This window comes from Schistocerca americana, chromosome 2 (genome assembly GCF_021461395.2).
Source record: "Schistocerca americana isolate TAMUIC-IGC-003095 chromosome 2, iqSchAmer2.1, whole genome shotgun sequence".
NCBI classification, from domain to species: domain Eukaryota; kingdom Metazoa; phylum Arthropoda; class Insecta; order Orthoptera; family Acrididae; genus Schistocerca; species Schistocerca americana.
In genome coordinates, this window is record NC_060120.1 from 506,734,897 (window position 1) to 506,754,355 (window position 19,459).

Consider the following 19,459-nt stretch of genomic DNA (forward strand, 5'->3'; position numbering starts at 1 on the left):
CCGTCTTCAGACCACGAGTGGCCTACCGGAACCATCGGACCGCCGTGTCATCCTCGGTGGAGGATGCTGATAGGAGGGGCGTGGGGTCGGCGCACCGCTCTCCCGGTCCTAAGATGGTATTCTTGACGGAAGCCGCTACTAGTCGCTCGAGTAGCTCCTCAATTGGCATCACGAGGCTGAGTGAACCCCGAAAAATGGCAACAGCGCATGGCGGCCTGGATGGTCACCCATCCAAGTGCCGACCACGCCCGACAGCGCTTAACTTCGGGGATCTCACGGGAACCGGTGGATCCACTGCGTCAAAGCCGTTGCCTCATCGAAAAGCAAATAGACAATTTTAAAATCAGTAAGTTACTGATGAACTAAGTAATTTTTTTACAGTTGTTCTGTTACCACAATCAACTATTCCGAATAATATTTCTTCTTTGTCTCTTCATTAATCTGTCTTTAGAAACATAAACATTTTATTGGACATATTATTGTTATGATTACATTGATTTTGTTGAGGTCAGACGCGGTCTCATCGCCTTTCTCAGTCCCAATACTGCTTTCCCTGAAGGAATAGTTGACAAAGACAGAATGTGCTTTTGTTTTTCAGAAGAAAGGGAAAGCGTGTAATGGAAATGGAAGACACGGCTTACGTGTTACAAGCAACAAACAGAAAAAAAAATTTATTACTGAGTTCAAAGTGTCATGTTACATCAGCCAGAGAATCTATAAAAGTAATACAATTTATGCAAGTTACTAGTGGCACAAAGTCTCTTCAGTCTCTCAGCGATGACGCAGCACATGTCTATTCGATCCACAGTTTCCGCTGGAGATGTTTACGCGACCTTTGACTGCAATAAAACAGAAAAGAGTTGAGTGAATGACGATGAAAGCGATTACCCTTAATTTTCTTTGAATGTCTGATCAAACACTAACAGAAGCTTTTGTTCTTCTCGATAGTTAACCATTCTTCAGACAGTATAGCAAGTATGAACAGGTGATGGCTGTAACAACAATCAACTTCGATCTTTTGAAATATAGTTTGCAAAAATTTTTAAATAAACATTAGCAATAAGTATACTCGCGATACGTATCCAACTGTAGTGTAAATCAGACTCACTATCATACAGTTTACTTTTTATAAGCAAATGTAGCACTCCATCGTATGCACCAGGTAGTGGATAAGTTGTTATACTGTAGTCGTACGTTAGGGTAAACATTATTCTGGTCCGACGTTTCACTTCTGCCCCAGAAGACATGATTTCCTGAAGATCATATGACGAATTTTCTATTTGAGCCGTTGCAGCTTAGTTCCACTACACTGTTAAGTAAAAGGAAAGCACACCTGCGAGCTCTGAACGTTTCAAGGCATTGCAGTTCGTAATAGAATGAGATGTCGGTATTGTGTGATGTGAAGCTTTACATTATGAGATCTCCACTTTTAAGTGATAAACAATTGGAAGATTGTACTTGGCGGGTGATGCACAGATTTTCCCTGTGATAAAATACCAAACACTTAAGACTCTCGTAGCGATTCTGTGAGAATTCGATTGAGCAAATTAACTGTAATGGATTTCATGCTGCAGACTGTGTAGTGTCGTAACATCTTGCTTCAGTGAAATATGCACGTCATAGTTCATGATTTCTCCATAATTGTAATTCTGGATGTATTAGGAGTAAAATACAGGGAGCAAAAGACTATTTACGACATGTACACATACACAGACGTCAGCTACGTCGAGGGGCGTGAGAGGGAATCAGTGGTTGACAAGGGAGTGACACAGGGTTGTAGCGTACTGTCTACGTTATTCAGTCTTTACATTTAGCAAGCGGTAATGCAAGCAAAAGAAAAATTGGGAGTAGGAATTAATGTTCAGTGAGAAGAAATAAAAACCTTAAAGGTTTGCTGATGGTATTGTAATTCTGTCGAAGACAGCAAAGGGCTTGGAAGAGAAATTGAATTAAATGGACAGTGTATTGAGAGGAGGATATAATATGAACACCGAGAACAGGAAAACAAGGATAATGGAATGTAGTCGAATCAAATTAGGTGACGTTGACGAAATCACATTGGGAAATAATACACTTAAAGTTGTAGATGAATTTTGTTATTTTGGCAGAAAAATAACTGGTTATGGTCGAAGTAGAGAATACATAAAATGTAAATTAGCAAGGCAAGAAAAGTTTTTCTCAAAAAGAGAAATTTGATGACAACGAGTATAGATTTGAGTGCCAGGAAGTCTCTTCTGAAAGTACTTGTACGGAATGCAGTCATGTATGGAAGTGGAGCATGGACGACAAATAGTTTAGACATGACAAGAATAGAAGATTTTGAAGTGTGGTGCCTCAGAATGGGCAGATCACGTAACTAATGAGGGGAGAACAGAAATGGGGAGAAAATAAATTTGTGACAAAACTTCACTGTAAGATGGGTTTGGTTCATAGGACACATTCTGAGACCTCAAGGGGTTACGGATTTAGTACTGGAGGGAAGTACGTGGAGTTCAAGTTGTAGAGAGAGACGAAGGGGTGAATACAGTAAGCAGATTCATTAACAAGGAAGTTGCAGTAGTTGCTAGGAGATGAAGCTCGAACAGGATAGAGTAACATGGAGAGCTAGAATCAAACTAGTCTTCGGACTGAAGAAGACAACAACCGAAACGACAGAATTCGAGAATGGTAGAGTCACGTCCACCATAATGGCAACTTTTTGTACGAAAGCTCGTCTATTAACCAATGAAACTCGATTTGAGAGAATTAAGTGCGACAGATGAAATTAGCACTGTAGTTTACTTACACCAGTGTGGATGGCGAGAACGCCGTCGTCTTCCGAGACCAGGATCTCGATGTAGGCGGTTCCGTCGGAGTTCACGGTGACTGACTTGCCTGTGCAGCTGCTGCCGCTCACCTCACCAGAAATGACGTCACAGTAGGTGCCTCCCGCAAGACCAGTCTGTAACAAGAGACCGCCTCGTTATTGTCACTGCATCATGTCACATTTCGGGGCACCACAGCTCATCTTAACACTGGACATACCTGTAGAGTTTGCTTCAGGTCCGCACTGGCCTCGTTGTTGATGGCAATGAAGCCTACAGTGCCTCGAGAGAAGGCTATCTGGTAGTTGTCATTGTCCCACCAGTTGGCAACCTCGGTAGCTGCAAAGATAACGATAGAAAATGTCATGTACTGGATTTGTCTGTAACATCTACATCTACGTGATTTCTCAGCAATTCGCAGTTAAGTGCCTGCCAGAGAGTTCATGAAACCACCTTCAAGCTACTTCTCTGCCATTCCACTCTCTCTCTATAGGTGGGCGCCAACAACACATTTTCATTCTCTCAGGTAAAAGTTGGTCATTGAAGTTTGTTTTTATGACCGACACCTCGATTCGTGCATAATATCTTTGGCTCTGTCTCCCTATTTCACGATAATAACGTTTAATGTTTAGCGACAATACATAAAGCTCCAGAGACAACAGTTCAGTGTGTCGCATCTACATGGATACTCTGCAAATCACACTTAAGTGCCTGCCAGAGGGTGGTATGTATTACACTTGTCTGTAGCCACCGGTGATTAGTGTTTAATGAATATTAACGACGTGCTAATTGATATCATTTACACTTTTTCCAGGCCAGTGAGCAAGTCACAGGCATATAAAATGAAGCTGGTGTGAGGAAAACAATGTATCATAAAAATGTTGTATCAGGCATCGTATCTAATGGCTCTGGTCACGTAACTCTCTTCACGACAATCTCTTACGCTAGCGTCAATAGTTCTCCTACTGCCCACCAGGGATTTTGTACGCTGTCCACTGGAACAACACTGCTTACCAGGGCTAGTAGCAACAGCAGCTTGTGTGTCTCTCCTTGTAACAGAAAAAAACTGACTAACGTATGATAAAGAAAAATTATCATAGATCGATGGAATAAAGGGGAAAAGACTATGTGATTATGGTTTGGAGCAAAATCAAGAAAAGGGAAACGACCTCCAATAACAGAGAGTGTAACAACGTTGCTTACTGCTATTGTATTGCTGCTGTTTGTGTATGAAACTTGCTTAATGAAATATGCTGATACTTAACGTCTGGTATAGAACTCAGCCTGGACTTAAGGGACGTTTACGATGCTCACACATCACTGGCACGGCTCACCATGACACAACAGGTCTACTAATTCTAGCAGGGCATTTAGCCTGGAGAATCGCTGCTAGCTATGATCCTCGTCAGGTCAGGATATCAAGCTGGTTTGTGTGTGGAGCAGCAGCCATCTTCGTCCGTTCTGAAACTTAGACTGCGATTGGTTTATTCAAGGTCATTCTATCCGTGCCGTTGTCTGGAAGGCTGCTTCTCTTTTCACGGTTTCTCTTCCTTGGGCACCATACACTTCATTCTAACTCTGAAAGCTTCTGTGTACTGTATGGCAAAGGGTATGTACCATTGTGGCACATAGAAGGATTCTTACCATTCCACCCGCCTATGGAGCGTGGGATATTTAGGGTCATCTGCCCATCTGCAAGCCTTTATCAGTTCAGATTTTTCAGCAATGTACCTGAAAATACTAATTCGTCGTCTTACGATACTTGAGAATTCACATAAATGCTTTCCTCTTTCTGCGTTCCTGTTTCATTGTACGCTGAAGGAACGTTCCTTTCTCGAACTTGAATTTAATCAAGAAACAAAATGTTAAATCCTCGTCAATCTTCTTACCCAGCCACATCTGGTTCCAAATATGTAGTGCTGAGTATGGGTTTAACAGCTGGGGCACTGAAAGCTACCAACATCACAGATGGGGCTACATTTCAACGTTGCATTTTCAATGATTTAAAGCCGTTACAGAAGAACTCACAGCAAGACTGAAATGTAAATCCTACTTCACTGTGGGTTAGAGACGTTTCACGTGCTTATGGAGTAGACTAGGTTTCGTTTCTTCGTTCGCGTAATCAAAAATTTCACTTGATATGTACACACCACACTCATACATCTCGAGAAATTACTTCTAAGAAAAGTAAGAAAAAGGTCGTGAATGGCCGATACCAAATTGTTAGAAAAAATAATCCTTACGAAATACATACGAAGTTATCCAGAACACGAGCTAAATGACAGTATGTACTTACTTCCAGCGACATTCCTGAAGCCGACCATGTTGTATATCTGCCTCCAGCGGTGCTCACACACCCACGGGCGGGCGCAGGAGCCGTCAGAGTTGATGGTGGGAGTGATGATGGCCTGGTTGCTGTCCTGTGGGGGTCCGTCATCTGAGGTGCTGAATTCGTAGCTGGACATCACTCGTGGGAAGCCGAACGGCCACGCCAACATGAAGGCGTTCGCCATCTGAAAATATTATCAACTAATTAATATCATAAGCGGGTTTAATGACAGTTTTTCTAATTCCATTCAGCAACACGTAGCACTGCACACGGAGAGAACTGCGAGACATGCACTTTGTTTATGGTACAGCATACACAGTTGCAGTTCTACACTTGTTATTATGGGTAGTGGTATGCCGAATTAGTGGTGGAGGGTGGAAATACTCACATCAAAGAAGGTTTGATATAATTCACGTTAGAACTAAATATTTGTGTAGGTATAGGTATTTCGACTGGGTTTCTTATCAAAATTTAATCCCAATAATTTTATGGATCTCTTCTACTTGAATCTCACCAAAGTTTGTATGAGATCTGGTGAAAACTTTACAGCAAGTGAAATACATACACGGAGAATTCAGAAATGTAATGTCCACTCTAAAAAATACTGCGACAGAGCCAACAACAAATGTATTTCGGGAATCAATCAGGTGTCGGAAAAGAATTTTGAGAGAGCACTAGACCTATGCAAATACGCCCGTGGAGAAGGGACTAAAAATTCTCCTTCTTCAAACACTGCTACACCAAAGTTGATTCAGGCTTAGTTTTATGACAGCCTTGCGTTCGCACTGAGCCACTGAGTAGCATGTAGCGCTATACTGCCTCTCATACTGTTTCACTACTTAACGTGAAGCGATACACGAGGAGAGAACTGCGACACCTGTTCTTTCCTAATGCAGCAGCAGAACGTAACGGTCGAAAAGCTCAGCGAAAGTACAGCGAACTTTTCTCTGTACGAGTATGTCCGCATTATTATGGATGAGCAGACGAACTGAGCGAAAGACCAAGATGCCGAGTTCAAGGCAAATGTAGCGTCCAAGGGGCTTTTCTGGAACTCTAGGAGAGGGAGAGAAACTGGAAAGAAATTTACTGGCATAGTTCTCTGTAAGGACAATCTCTGTGTGAGACAAGGTCATCTTGCGTCGAGAAAAAAATGCAGTAATTTTGTGTGTGTTAACGTACGGTAGGCGGATAGCTTTGCTTCACAAGAGCAACAGAAAAACAGATTTCAGATTACTTGAGCGGTCAACATGGAGACTTTATCTCCAGTACCGAAAATCTTGAGCACCAATCGAACAAGTCAACAGACGTCTTAGAGAGGTGCTACAATCACAAAGATATCTTCAGTGGAAATCTAAACGTAACCACAACCTGCTAGACAGTCAAACACTGTCGGTCAGTGTGGCGGAGCGGCTCTAGGCGCTTCAGTCTGGAACCGCGCTACCGCTACGGTCGCAAGTTCGACTCCTGCCTCGGGCATAGATGTGTATGATGTCCTTAGGTTGGTTAGGTTTAAGTAATTCTAAGTTCTAGGGGACTGGTGACCTGAGATGTTAAGTCCCATAGTGCTCAAAGCCATTTGAACAATTTTTCATTGTCGCACTGTAAAGCCCCTTTTGTCTCCTGCACGACGAAAGCATATTGCTGTGTAATTTCACATCGTTGTCGTGAGGCAGCACCTTAGTCCTTGTGGGTTCACACACGCGGGACTTAAGCAACTGTTTTGGATTTATTGTTTACTGCATGCCGCTTGGACTGTGTTTACTTTTTAATTAACGTAATCTGTTTCCATTGTAGTAGTTGTGAGTTTAATAAATTACGTTGACATGTATGGACGTTAGCAAGGGTGGTCGATCTCTCACGGCTCATTCCTTCCTTGCCTTGCAACCAAAACGTAATAAGTGCGCTACATTGAGCAAAAAAGTCTGGGATTTTCGTGTTGGTGTATTAAGCGTGATATTTAATTTTCTTCGTCACATAAAATTGGTACCAATTCAGGTGATGATTATTAAGATAGTTAACTCAAAGGGAAATGCATGTCTCGGTAAAGTGAGTTATCTGCAATACACGTCCAAAAATACTGGTGTATGAAAGTATTTACTTTTTCGAGCAGTTACAAGAGAGGAACCTACCTTGTACAGCTTAGGGGTTTGGAAAGTGATGACGCTGCCACCACCTCCGTGACCTCTCTGGTTGTCGTGGTTATCGATGAACACAAGGGCACTGGTTCCGGCTACTAGACCCCAGGATTCACCTGAAATTAGATGCAGAGAATAAAGCGTCTTGTACTGCATCATACAGAAACCATGCGACAAGTCACAAAAGGTAAGAGTAAGAAAAAGAGTGAGCTGACAGACACAAATGAAACTGCGAGAGGGGTTAGAAAAGTCTTTTTTCTTTCACATAAACTGTTTAATATTTTTTAGATGAATTAGTTAAAAACTGCTTCCAACAAAAGAGTGATTTGACAATACAAGAAAAGATAATCAAATGTGTAAGATTTGCTGATGACATGGTACTACTAAGTGAAAATGATAACCCACTTAACAGTATTTTAAAGGAAGTGAAAAACTAGTTGTGAAGAACATGGAACAAAAATAAATGTAAAGACTACTGACGCAATGGTTTTTACAAGACAACGAAAGAAGGTAAAAGTGAAAGTTTCTAATAATTTAGTGAAAGAAGTTGATAACTTTCCGTAGCTAGGATGTAAAATAACCAGTGACACGGCATGTAACCAAGAAATAAAAACAAGAATACGTGTCATGAAATAAATATTTTACACAAAGAAGCATTTCCCATGGTCCATTAAAATAGCTGTTAAGGAAAACTGTAGTGAATTGTATTGTATGACTTGTTGTTCTTACTTTGCAGAACCACGGACACTGCGAGGGAGAGAGGACGACTACCTCGATGCTTTCCAGATGTGAATTTGGAGAAGAATTTAAGGCGTTAAATGGACAGAAAAAATGAGCAATGTGTATGCGTTACACGTGGGGAATGAAAAGGTAAATACTGGAAACATTTAGAGGAGGTACAAAAGCTGGGCTCGGTGCTGGATGAGAAGGGTTTACATAATAATTGACGCATTAGAAGCACCAGAGGAAGAAGAAGATACCAGCCATTTCACGACATCAAGGTAGCTGCATAACATGCAGTGTCTAATCTGTCAACGAGATGAATACATCACTATCATCGTGTGATGTCCCGTGCCATGCCGTGAGTGTAAAATTAGCCATCACAAGCTGTAAACTAGAAATCATTACTCAAACAGCAAATTTCATTATAGGATGTAATGTCTATACCACATGTCGGCAAGGTGCAAGTGTTACCCCTGTAGCATCACGCATAGGAACTGATTATATCTCTAATGACTATAGAAAAGATTTGAAGATATGAATCAGACGGATGTTGGTCCAACACGTAAACTCTATCATTTCTAAATTAAAAGTTGAGGACATTAGGCCACAATGTAATGACATGCGTTGTGAGATAATTTTTCTTACCGAAGTTGACTAGCCACTTCAGCTGGTTTTGTCTGTTAAAGCAGTTTGCTAGCTCGGTTCCATACTGGAATTCGCACACTCTTCCAAGGCCGACATATTCAGATTTCTTGACCGCTTCAGTGCCTAAAAATGAAAAGAAAACCACATCATATACTTCCTGACCTTTGTAACATATACTGTTTCAATATACACCCTGTCAGATATGTTTAATGTCTCACCAGGATCAATGACCTCCTGGTAGATGAAAGGTCTCTTCCCGCTTCCAAATACACCACTGTCCAGATCGCTCAGCTGGCTGTAGATCATGGCCAGGTTGTCGGGCCACATGTGCTTAGCTGCGTCAATTCTGAAGAGAAGAAATAACACCGTCACAGACCGAACTGTTAACCGGGCGGAAAACAAATAAGCGTGAAATTTTCTGGCCTATCTTTTCTAGTTGTTCTTACATTGACTCTTAAATTTATTTTTGCTGACATTATCCAGAAATATACATATTCTGTCAAACACTTTCGAAAAATATTTAATTTGAATATAAGGTCTCTAACCGACTTTACAAAAATTTATTGGCATGGCAGGTAGCATCCAAGAAACAGTTTTATGTTATAAAATAGGGACTGTATCTTCCAAGATGATAACTTTTCTACTTACATGGCTGATGTATACATTTTTCAAAGAAACTGTTCTTTCACAAAAAAAGAAAAGAAAGCAATAGTCACTCTAAATCACATGCTGGGAATTCTCTGAGTAACGTACAGCAAATCGGATCAAGGCCAACAGAACTTCCTGGTGACACACTTCCTTTTATGTGCCATAGTTACATAACACACACAAAATTTCTGCTTGGTGAACCTACCTGAAACCAGCAACTCCCTTGCCGATGAGAGTGTTCATGTAGGCGGCAATCTTTCCACGCACAGACTCAGATCCGTCATTCAGATCGTGGAGTCCAGAAAGTTCACAGTTACGTACCTGTGGTGAGAAATGATAATTGTACTCACTCCAAACACTGACTCAGGGCTGTCCAACAATTTAAATGCTAACAAATATGTGTAGAGAATATTCTGCTATTTACTGATTTTTAACACTCGTACAAATTCGGTAATAATATACAGGGTGCCCCATTTATCTCGACCACCATAAATAAATGTTAGTCCAGATGAAAATTACAAACTGTTTCAAGCAAATGTTCTATAGCCGTCAGGGAGACATCAATCAGCATGATTGCCTTCGTTGTAGCTTTGTTCTTTACAAAGATATGAACAGGGATATGACTTTTTTAATTGGCACTCTGTATTTTTTATTCGGTAATTCATTGCCTCTCTTAAAGACCTATTCAAAAATCTATCACAGAGTACCATTCATTGAAACACAACGTTATTAATTACATAACATGACATTGACGTTGACGCTCCCATCTCTTGGTTAAGGTATTCGGGGTAATGGAACACATCCACGTGCTCACGTTGACAGAGCACAAATATAAACACAAGGAGAATGCACACCCGTCATACCGTCAACCATCTTCAGTTGAAGAGTTGTGTGAGTAGAATGTACACCAGCGAAGAGAAGGTAGAAATGCTACTCATCTATGGGGAATGTAAGCTATCAGAATAGTAATTGAGTAATTGCAATACTGTTTTCTTACGTACGGTTTCATTTAGAACAGTATTTTAGTCCTTTTAAATACTGTTGTGTAGAGTAGGCATACAGTAAAAGCTGTCCTTCGTACAAACTGCATCGACATAACGTTTCTTTTATTGTTGTTGTTGTTGTTGTTGTTGAAGGTTGCCGAAATGCTACGCAGGCAGCGGAAATGTACAGAGAGCGATATCTTGACAAGAACCTACCTTCCCGACGGATGTTTTCTCGTCTTGTTGCGAAATTAAAAAAAGGGAAGTTTCAACCCACGACAACGCAATCGTCTTAGCACTCGCACATACGAAGCGGCCGAAGTTCCTTTGCTATGAATCCACATGTGAGCACACGACAGCTTGAACACAAGACTGGCATTCCTAAGACCAGTGTACGTCGTATTCTTACACGTCACCGGTTTCATCCTTACCATGTACACCCACATCAAGAGATGCATGGGAATCATTTCCAGAATCGTGTACAGTTCTGTCAGTGGACACAGCAGCAAATCCTCGCCAACCCGAACTTCTTCTCCAATGTTCTATTTACCGATGAATGTTCCTTCTCAAACAAAGGACAGGTAAATACAAGGAACATGCATTACTGGTCCAGCGACAACCCACTATGGCTTAGACAGGAGGAACATCAGCGTCAATGGAGGGTGAACGTCTGGTGTGGGATGCTTGGTACTACAATTATTGAGCACTATTTCATCAATGGTATGGGCACAGCGTATGTCAAATTCCTCATACGAATTCTTCCTCCTCTTCTGGATGATGTGCCGCTATGAACCAGAATGATTGTGTGGTATCAACACGATGGATGTAGTGTACACAATGCTTTGCGAGTACGTCGTGTTCTGAACCGAAGGCATCCTGCCAGATGGATTGTTCGAGGAGGAACAGTTACTTGGCCTGCTAGGTCTCCTGATTGAAATCCTCTGAACTTTCGTGTTGGGGATGCATTAAAGACGTTGTCTATCGCGATATTCCAACAACTCCAGAGGACATGCAGGAACGTATCGTGCTTGTTTGTAATTATCTTCAGCAGGCAACACTGGAAGCAGTAAATAATTCTTTCATTCAACGAGTGAATCAGTGTATCGAGGTCCTGGGTCACCACATTGAGTACCTTTGAATGCTCTACTCCTGGTCAATGGTACAAGAGACTCAAAAGTCAATTTTGTGTTATGTTTTTACTTGGTTGTCATTTGTTTTCTGACAGCTCCAGCAAGTTAGTGATTCCAGCCTCAAAGTCAGTGTCGTGTTATGTAATTAACAACGTTGTGATTCAGTGAATGGTACACTGCAATACATTTTTGAATAGGTCTTTAGGAGAGGAAATGAATTACCAAATAAAAAAATCCAGGGTGCCATTTAAAAAAGTCATACTGCTGTTCATGTCTTTGTAAAAAACAAAACTACAATGAAGGCAATCATGCTGATTGATGTCCTCCTGACGGCTAAAGAACATTTGCTTGAAGCATTTTGTATTTTGCATCTGGACAAACAGTTATTTGTGGTGGCCAAGATAAATGATACAATCTGTATGAGTTAGTAATAACTCCCAGTCATATACTAGAACGTATTTATAAGCCAAATATTAACAAATAAAAGATTCTTCTGGTACAGAATGAGAATGAATAGGAACAGTAGCAGCGTTCCGTTATTTTCTGATCCACTACGTATTTCAAATGACCTGCTCAGTTGCACACTGAGGCCACATATGTGGACAGCGGCAAGCCCGTACGCTTGCCTGACATCGGAGGGCAACAAATAATTTAGAAGGGTTTCTATGATCTCTCCCCATAATTTCAGACCAACACCAGAATGATTATATTAAACTGATCGTTTGGGTTAATACTTGCGTGATATTGAACATTCGCCTCCGCATGTGTTCAGTTGGCTACACGCTCCGTCCCAGAAACACATCAACAAATCAAGAAATCAGATTGAGCTGACTTTTATATGATAGATAGACCATTAGCTCATATGAACTTTTCTCCCGTCGTAAAGGTAAATGTCAGTAACTCACTAAGATTGGCACGTGACCACGATGGTAAAATATTTTCTAAATTAAAAACGGTAGACTGCCCAACTGTTGTGAGTTCCAAAGAGGCATTAACGCTAGCTTAGAATCTTGGAACATTATATTTGCTTTGATTTCCATTGAAGCTACTCTTTAGTCAATAGTGCCTTGTACTTCGCTTGAATTCAAACTGAAGCGTAAAAGCATAAAAAATTAATCTACAATAGAAAGAGTGAGATCTATTATCGGTGATATTTGATAGCCACTAAAGAAAAATCGATATTCTCTTGTTCTACGTTGAAATATTGTAACTACTTACGTTGGTAGCGTCTTGGTAGTTGTTCACGGTACACGGTGGGTAATGGAAATCAGATTGCGTGTATGGGACGTCTGGGTAGTTGTATCCACTAGGTTTGCTGCCGCCAACGCCGCTCAGACCGTCCCATGAGGCACTCATGTGATTGATGACAGCGTCCACGTAGATTCTGCCACAAAGAAGGGTATAAAACTAATCAGTTGAAACTGTCTGTGTCAACGTAATACAGTTTACTTTTCTGCTAAAGTCTGCGAAATACTTATTAGTAAAATTGATAATGGAATATACACGGTTAGAAACCAATATTTTTGCATTTTAATGCCTACCTTCATCTTTCGTCGGTATGACTTGTAAATGTAAGTGTAAATTACTATTGAATGAAACGTGGAAATACAAACGGTGTACAATTAATCTTTCTCTGACGCAATAATAGTAAACCAAGAAGGTTAAAACTACTGCTCTGAGTATAACAAAGTGAGACATGCTTCAGGATGTAAGTGGAAAACTGTTTACCTTCATGTTTTTACCTACTGCGAGGACATTTATATCTCCGATGACGACACTGTCAGGTGGAAACTGACATAATCTAGTAAAGATTATCGCGTCTCGCCTTCTCATTCCTAGATATTTCAGTGTTTTTTTTCATCTTCAAGACGAACGGTACGATAGAAGAAACGTTATTAGAGAACTTACAAGGATTCCGTGCACGATAGTCAAGCACATTATTGTACGTTGTTTGTGTGAATGCCTCTGGATCTTGGAAACTTTTCTCATACGCTCGGTTCCATATGGTTAAGCAGGGTAAGGTACCACGTTGGCTATTTTCTTCTTGGTTGTGGTTATCACAAAAGTGAGATTAATTATGAAATATCTCTACTATAAGAATACGGAATACCAAGAGATCATTCACGCTCATTGTTGAATACGACATACATTTCTGTTACCGCTGCATTGCAAGCTATGAATGAAATTCGTTACACATGTTTTGTAAGTATTTACCACCGTGAAGACATAAATACTATGTGAGAAAAGTACATCTACATCTACATCTACATTTATACTCCGCAAGCCACCCAACGGTGAGTGGCGGAGGGCACTTTACGTGCCACTGTCATTACCTCCCTTTCCTGTTCCAGTCGCGTATGGTTCGCGGGAGGAACTACTGCCGGAAAGCGTCCGTGCGCTCTCGAATCTTTCTAATTTTACATTCGTGGTCTCCTCGGGAGATATAAGAGGGGGAAGCAATATATTCGATACCTCATCCAGAAACGCACCCTCTCGAAACCTGGGCAGCAAGCTACACCGCGATGCAGAGCGCCTCTCTTGCAAAGTCTGCCACTTGAGTTTGCTAAACATCTCCGTAACGCTATCACGCTTACCAAATAATCCTGTGGCGAAACGCGCCGCTCTTCTTTGGATGTTCCTATCTCCTCCGTCAATCCGACCTAGTACGGATCTCACACTGATGAGCAATATTCAAGTATAGATCGAACGATGCTTGGAACAGAATGGCTGTTGCCGTAATAACGTACACGTCTAGCCAGCTGTGGTATGGTGTCCGTTTTCTGCCATAACGAAGACGGCTTACTTCAGATGTAAACAGAATTGGAATCACTGAGAGCAGACTTACCGAACTCCGACATTGTTGCAGCGGCTGACCATGTCGCCGAACTCGGCCTCGGATCCGGAGCGGCTGACAATCCTGTAGGAGACAGGTTGGTAGCGCTCCCACCATGGCCTGTTGCTGCTGGTGATGGCCATGTACTCGTTGGGCGGGGATACCTGGAAGAACAAACATGGTTTCTACGAAACGTGTCCCTCATACCAAAATCTCACGAGGTAGGTTTGGCTAGGGGAGGTAGGGATTTTTAATGGCATGTACGTGTCTACAACAGTTCCAATGACAGTGTGAAAAATGTAGAGAGGCACAAATCCTCAGATTACCGAATCTAGCAGTAGTTCGTATTGTAAATTATAGGACGTTTTTTGGAAACCGTTAAACAATACAGGGCCTTCGCCTTTGATGAAAGGGTTCCAAGTTTTTCATTTTGGATTTTATTGGTTGCATCGTCTCGTAACTATTTTTTCACGACTATTTATTTTAAACTGTCGGTAACGAATGCATTAATTTACTGTAATTTATAGTCAGTTTGATGTTCTACCTGGACAGGTTATTGGCCTATCAGGAATATTTCTACCTGCGGGATCAGATTTTTGTTTAGAATTCCTCTGCTCGAGGTGAACTGTGTTCATGACGACCTCTGGAGCATCGCACAGTCTAACCCGTTGTGAACAATCTTTATCTATGTTTTTTGTAAAGGACATTTGTGGGAGACCCTGCCAGATCTTACTCCACCGCTAGCATAGCCCGCTGCTCCCAATCACGTAGTCCTCTCCAGATGGCACTGCATCACCCTGGGATCGCCAGACTACTTAGCAAATATGTCTTTGTAACACATATGTTAGAAACGTCCTATCTATCAGAGTAATGAAACGCCATAACATGAGAATACGTGTTGGCGAATGTACTCTGTATTGCCTATAAGTGTTATTTGTTTCGTAGATTAAAAGAGGAGTCCTAGCGGTGGTCTCTGGTAAACTACACGGACAAGACAGAATTCGTCGCAGCTGGAAACAATAGGAAAGACTTGCAGGTAAGGCTAGAAATAATGAGCTGTAAGTTATGTAAAAACCGAGAAGTGTAAATAACCAAAAAAAACGCAACATATAAACTGAAATTGTGAAGAGTGTAGGTCAAGGTAGAGCAGTAATAAAAGCCCTACTATGGAGTAGAGAGACAACTTACGCTACTAAGGGTAGAATAAATCGAACGAAGTTTGGAAGTATAAGTAGGTGTGGGTAAATTATAAACAAGAACGAAGCGAAAATAAAAGCAATGTAAATTGAATAGTGTGAGAGCTTTTACTTAATACCGAGAACAGGGATAATGGGCACAGAAATAAGATAACTAATGGAATTTAAAGCTGGTATTATAGGAGGCTGGTAATGGCAAGGAAAGCATTTCTGAAGAAGAGAAATTTGTTAACATCGAGTATAGATTTAAGTGTCAGGAAGTCGTTTCTGAAAGTATTTGTATGGAGTGTAGCCATGTATGGGACTGAAACATGGACGATAAATAGTTTGGACAAGAAGAGAAGAGAAGATTTCGAAATATGGTGCTACAGAAGAATGCTGAAGATTAGATGGGTAGATCACATAACTAATGAGGAAGTATTGAATATGATTGGGGAGAAGAGAAGTTTGTGGCACAACTTGACTAAAAGAAGGGATCGGTTGGTAGGACATGTTCTGAGGCATCAAGGGATCACCAGTTTAGTATTGGGGGGCAGCGTGGAGGGTAAAAATCGAAGAGGGAGACCAAGAGATGAATACACTAAGCAGATTCAGAAGGATGTAGGTTGCGGTAGGTACTGGGAGATGAAGAAGCTTACAGAGGATAGAGTAGCATGGAGAGCTACATCAAACCAGTCTCAGCACTGAAGACCACAACGACAACATTATAGAAGGAAGGACGATTAATATTTAACTTCCTTCTTACAGTGATAAAAGAAGCACACCCTCGTGTGGGGTGTGGATGGGAAATGAAAGAAGCCGCAATCATTTAAAGTAAAGCATCTTGGGTTTTCCCTTAAGAAAGTAGGAAAACTATGGATAATTCAAATTTGGATGGCCAGAAGAGGATCTGACCCATATCTTGCCACTGGGTCACCTCACCCGTTTGCCATTATGGGGCAGCTGAAACTAAATGACTGTAATTGTTTGAAATGGCAAATAGGGAGGACTCATTTGAACAAAGAATGACGGTGTAAATCCTCATTAAGGAAAAAAAGTAGATGGCTAGACGTAAGATGAAGGAGACATGGATTGCAGAGACTTGAGAGAGAGTAGCGGCAGTGATAAAGTTGCTTAGTGGAACTAATGGTGGTGCAGGTGATAATGATGGGATCGAATCCTAATAAAGTCTCCCTAATTCACGTAGAGCTTATTGGCATCGTAGAAATCTAATAACTTTTAGTATTCTCTTGCACTCCGAAAAGATGGCGCCTAGAATCCACCGATTACATTTAGTTCAGTGGACACTTGCAGTTACGTATAAAAATACTTCATTAAACACCAAAAACGAGAACTAGTTCCGTCTACATAAGATTGTCTACTTTATTACATCAGTTGGTTAGTCTTCATTACACTGGCCATCCAGTACATTATGACCATCCACCTAATAACCGGTGTGTCGGCGCATCATGGTATGGAAGAAATGAGGCCTTAGCAGGTCGCTGGAAGCAGATGGCATCACATCAGTACACACAAATCACCTAATTCCCGGCAAGGAGGCTGTGAGCTATGACATCACCTTGAGTCACATCCCAGATCGTGTTTAGATCTGGCGAGTTGGGGGCCAGCACATCAGCTGCAACTCGCCACTTTGTTCCTCTAACCATTGCATCACCCTCTTGGGCTCGTGACATGGCGCTTATCTTGCTGAAAAATGCCATTGCTGTCGGGAAACAAGATCGTCATGGCGGATGTACTTGCTTTGCAGCCAGTGTACGATACTCCTCGGCCGTCATAGTGGCTTGGACGCGCTCCACAGGGCCCATGGATGCGCACGGGAATGTTTCGCTGAGCATAATAGAGCCGCCTCCAGTTTGTCTCCGCCCCGCCGTACTGGTCTCAAGGAGCTGTTCCCCTGGAAGACGACTGATTTGCGCCCTCCCATCGGCACGATGAAGAAGGTATCGGGATTCAGTTCATCAGACCATGCAAAGCTCTGCCACTGCGCCACTGGCCGATGGTCGCGTGACCATTTCAGTCGTAATTGCCGAGGTCGTGATGTTAACATTGGCACATGCTTGAGTCGTCGGCTGCGGAGACCCTTCGTTAGGCTTGTTCTGTACACTACATGTCCTGAAACACCTCTACTCTGTCCAGAATTAAAGTCTTGTATTAGCTCCGCCACAGTGCGCCACCTGACCTGCTTCACCAGCCTGCCCAGCCTACGACGTTCCACGTCTTAATGAGGTGTGGCCGCCTAATACCACGACGTAAGGATGTAGTTTCACCTTGGTTTCTCCAAGCGTTGAAGACACTCGCTGCAGCACTCCTCAAACACCCGATAAGGTAGTGCAGTTTCCAAGATACTCAAGCCGACTCTTCGGGCCGTCACAGTCTGCCGTCCGTCAAATTCAGATATATCGCGCGGCTTCCCTATTCTACACATGGACAGCACGCCCACTGATAGTACATGCACCGTGCTTCTCTCTTACCAGCAGTCATTGCTTGCCAGGTGATGCTGCTATAACCTGGAAGGGTTTATATCGATAGTAGGTCGATGGTCATAATGGTTTCGCTGATCTTTCTGTATTCGAGACAAAGCTCAAGAATACGGACGCAACAATTTATAAAGAAATAAAGTATCTCTCAAATTGACATTGAAGATCGATATAAGATATTTTGCTTCAGTACGTCAACTGATTAGTGTTTGTTTAATGCTGTGTCCAACCATCCACTACTTGATGTTTGGAGACCCAACATTGTTGTTACACGTAGTCTGCGAAAAACAGTTCATAGATATTGACCACTGAGGAATTGCGTATACGACTAGAGTTGACTCCTTCAGCGTCAGTTAAGGCCTAAAGATGGTGCACTGAAGCACCTAAACTGGTAGCTATATAATAAATAACATCATGGAAATTGTCCGTAAGGGAGATTTTATCGTAATAACGCGATACCTAAATCCTACAACATCGTCTCATTCTTCACACCGTACCCAAGTATAGTTTCCTAAGCGCTAAGGTGATTAACGGTAAGCGGTATCTGAGTCATCTGAGAAGTGGGAATGAGTAAAAAAGAATTAAATTTATGCAGCCAGGGCCTGCATGCCTGCTCAAGATAGGCCTTTTTAAAGGTGTACTGCTGAGACATAAACACTGCGGGCTCACCTGAACGCCGCCGTAGCCCCTGGCCGACAGGAAGTTCTCGCATTCTGACGCGATGTCCACCCACTTCCACTCGAACAGGTGGACCATGGCCGACCGGCCGTCGACGACGTTGGGCTCCCACTGGGCGCTGACCGCACCCAGCAGGGCGGCAACAAAGCACAGTGTGGCACGCATTGCCGGCTTCTGCGGTACGCAACTGCTAGAGGCGGTCTCCCACACCGTCCCTTATATAGGCTATAGTCGTGGTTAGCTTGGGAAACACTATAGCCTCAAAAATATCTCCTGGTTATTCCAGAGTTTGATAAAGATCAGTTCAAGTTAGTTGCAGACGATAAGAGTGTACCGCTAAGAGGATGATGGGAGAAACGCGTGATTAGCTTCATCGTTTCCCGGAATCGATGCGTTACGCTACGTACCGATAAAAAGTACGACAGAATATTCTCCGAGGATATCAACGTCTTGTTGCACAGAATATTTGTTGCACATAGCTATGATATGAAACGGCGTTCTTAACGACTTTTTTGGGTTATAAGAGGTCTATCCGAGGCATTCGCTGAAAAGTTAGCCTTGCTTTACTTACGAAGTAGTTCAGATGTTTGTTTGACTGATAGAATTTTCTGTTATTTTCCTAGAACACTTCAGGCGAATGCCCACCTAAGCCGCCTAACTAACGACTGCGGTTTGGCGTACGTTCTCTTTCCACCATTTTCTTTACAAGCTTTAATGTTTGTTTACAGTGATGTTTAGGGAATAACATGATAGTTTCTTGTCACTGTTGCCTTTCGAATTGTGTACAGGGTAAAGCGAAAAGAGATAACACGTATTTCGAAAACATTGTCTAAATCCTGTAAAAATGCGTATGTATCAGGTTGGTGCATATGCTCGTA

The 19,459-nt window shown here is 42.0% G+C and overlaps 1 protein-coding gene across 1 annotated transcript; it reads right to left on the reverse strand.

Annotated features, from left to right (window-relative positions):
- Positions 1-637: 637 nt before the first annotated feature.
- On the reverse strand, positions 638-18,781 carry LOC124591403 (alpha-amylase-like). Its single transcript, XM_047131729.1, has 11 exons — positions 18,573-18,781; positions 14,243-14,394; positions 12,616-12,781; positions 9,490-9,605; positions 8,855-8,982; positions 8,637-8,759; positions 7,263-7,384; positions 5,101-5,317; positions 3,025-3,143; positions 2,786-2,941; positions 638-839 (listed from the first exon to the last, which is right to left on the reverse strand). Exons 1-11 carry the CDS (start codon positions 18,744-18,746, stop codon positions 825-827), a joined length of 1,488 nt encoding a protein of 495 aa, XP_046987685.1. The 5' UTR covers positions 18,747-18,781; the 3' UTR covers positions 638-824.
- Positions 18,782-19,459: the final 678 nt, after the last annotated feature.

Coding starts and splice junctions, on each gene's coding strand:
- LOC124591403 (XM_047131729.1), bottom strand. CDS start 18,746: ATGCGTGCCACACTGTGCTTTGTTGCCGCCCTGCTGGGTGCGGTCAGC. Junction 12,782..14,242: donor TGCAACAATGTCGGAGTTCG/GTAAGTCTGCTC, acceptor TCTTTGTGGCAG/AATCTACGTGGACGCTGTCA. Junction 8,760..8,854: donor CCAGGAGGTCATTGATCCTG/GTGAGACATTAA, acceptor TTTCATTTTTAG/GCACTGAAGCGGTCAAGAAA.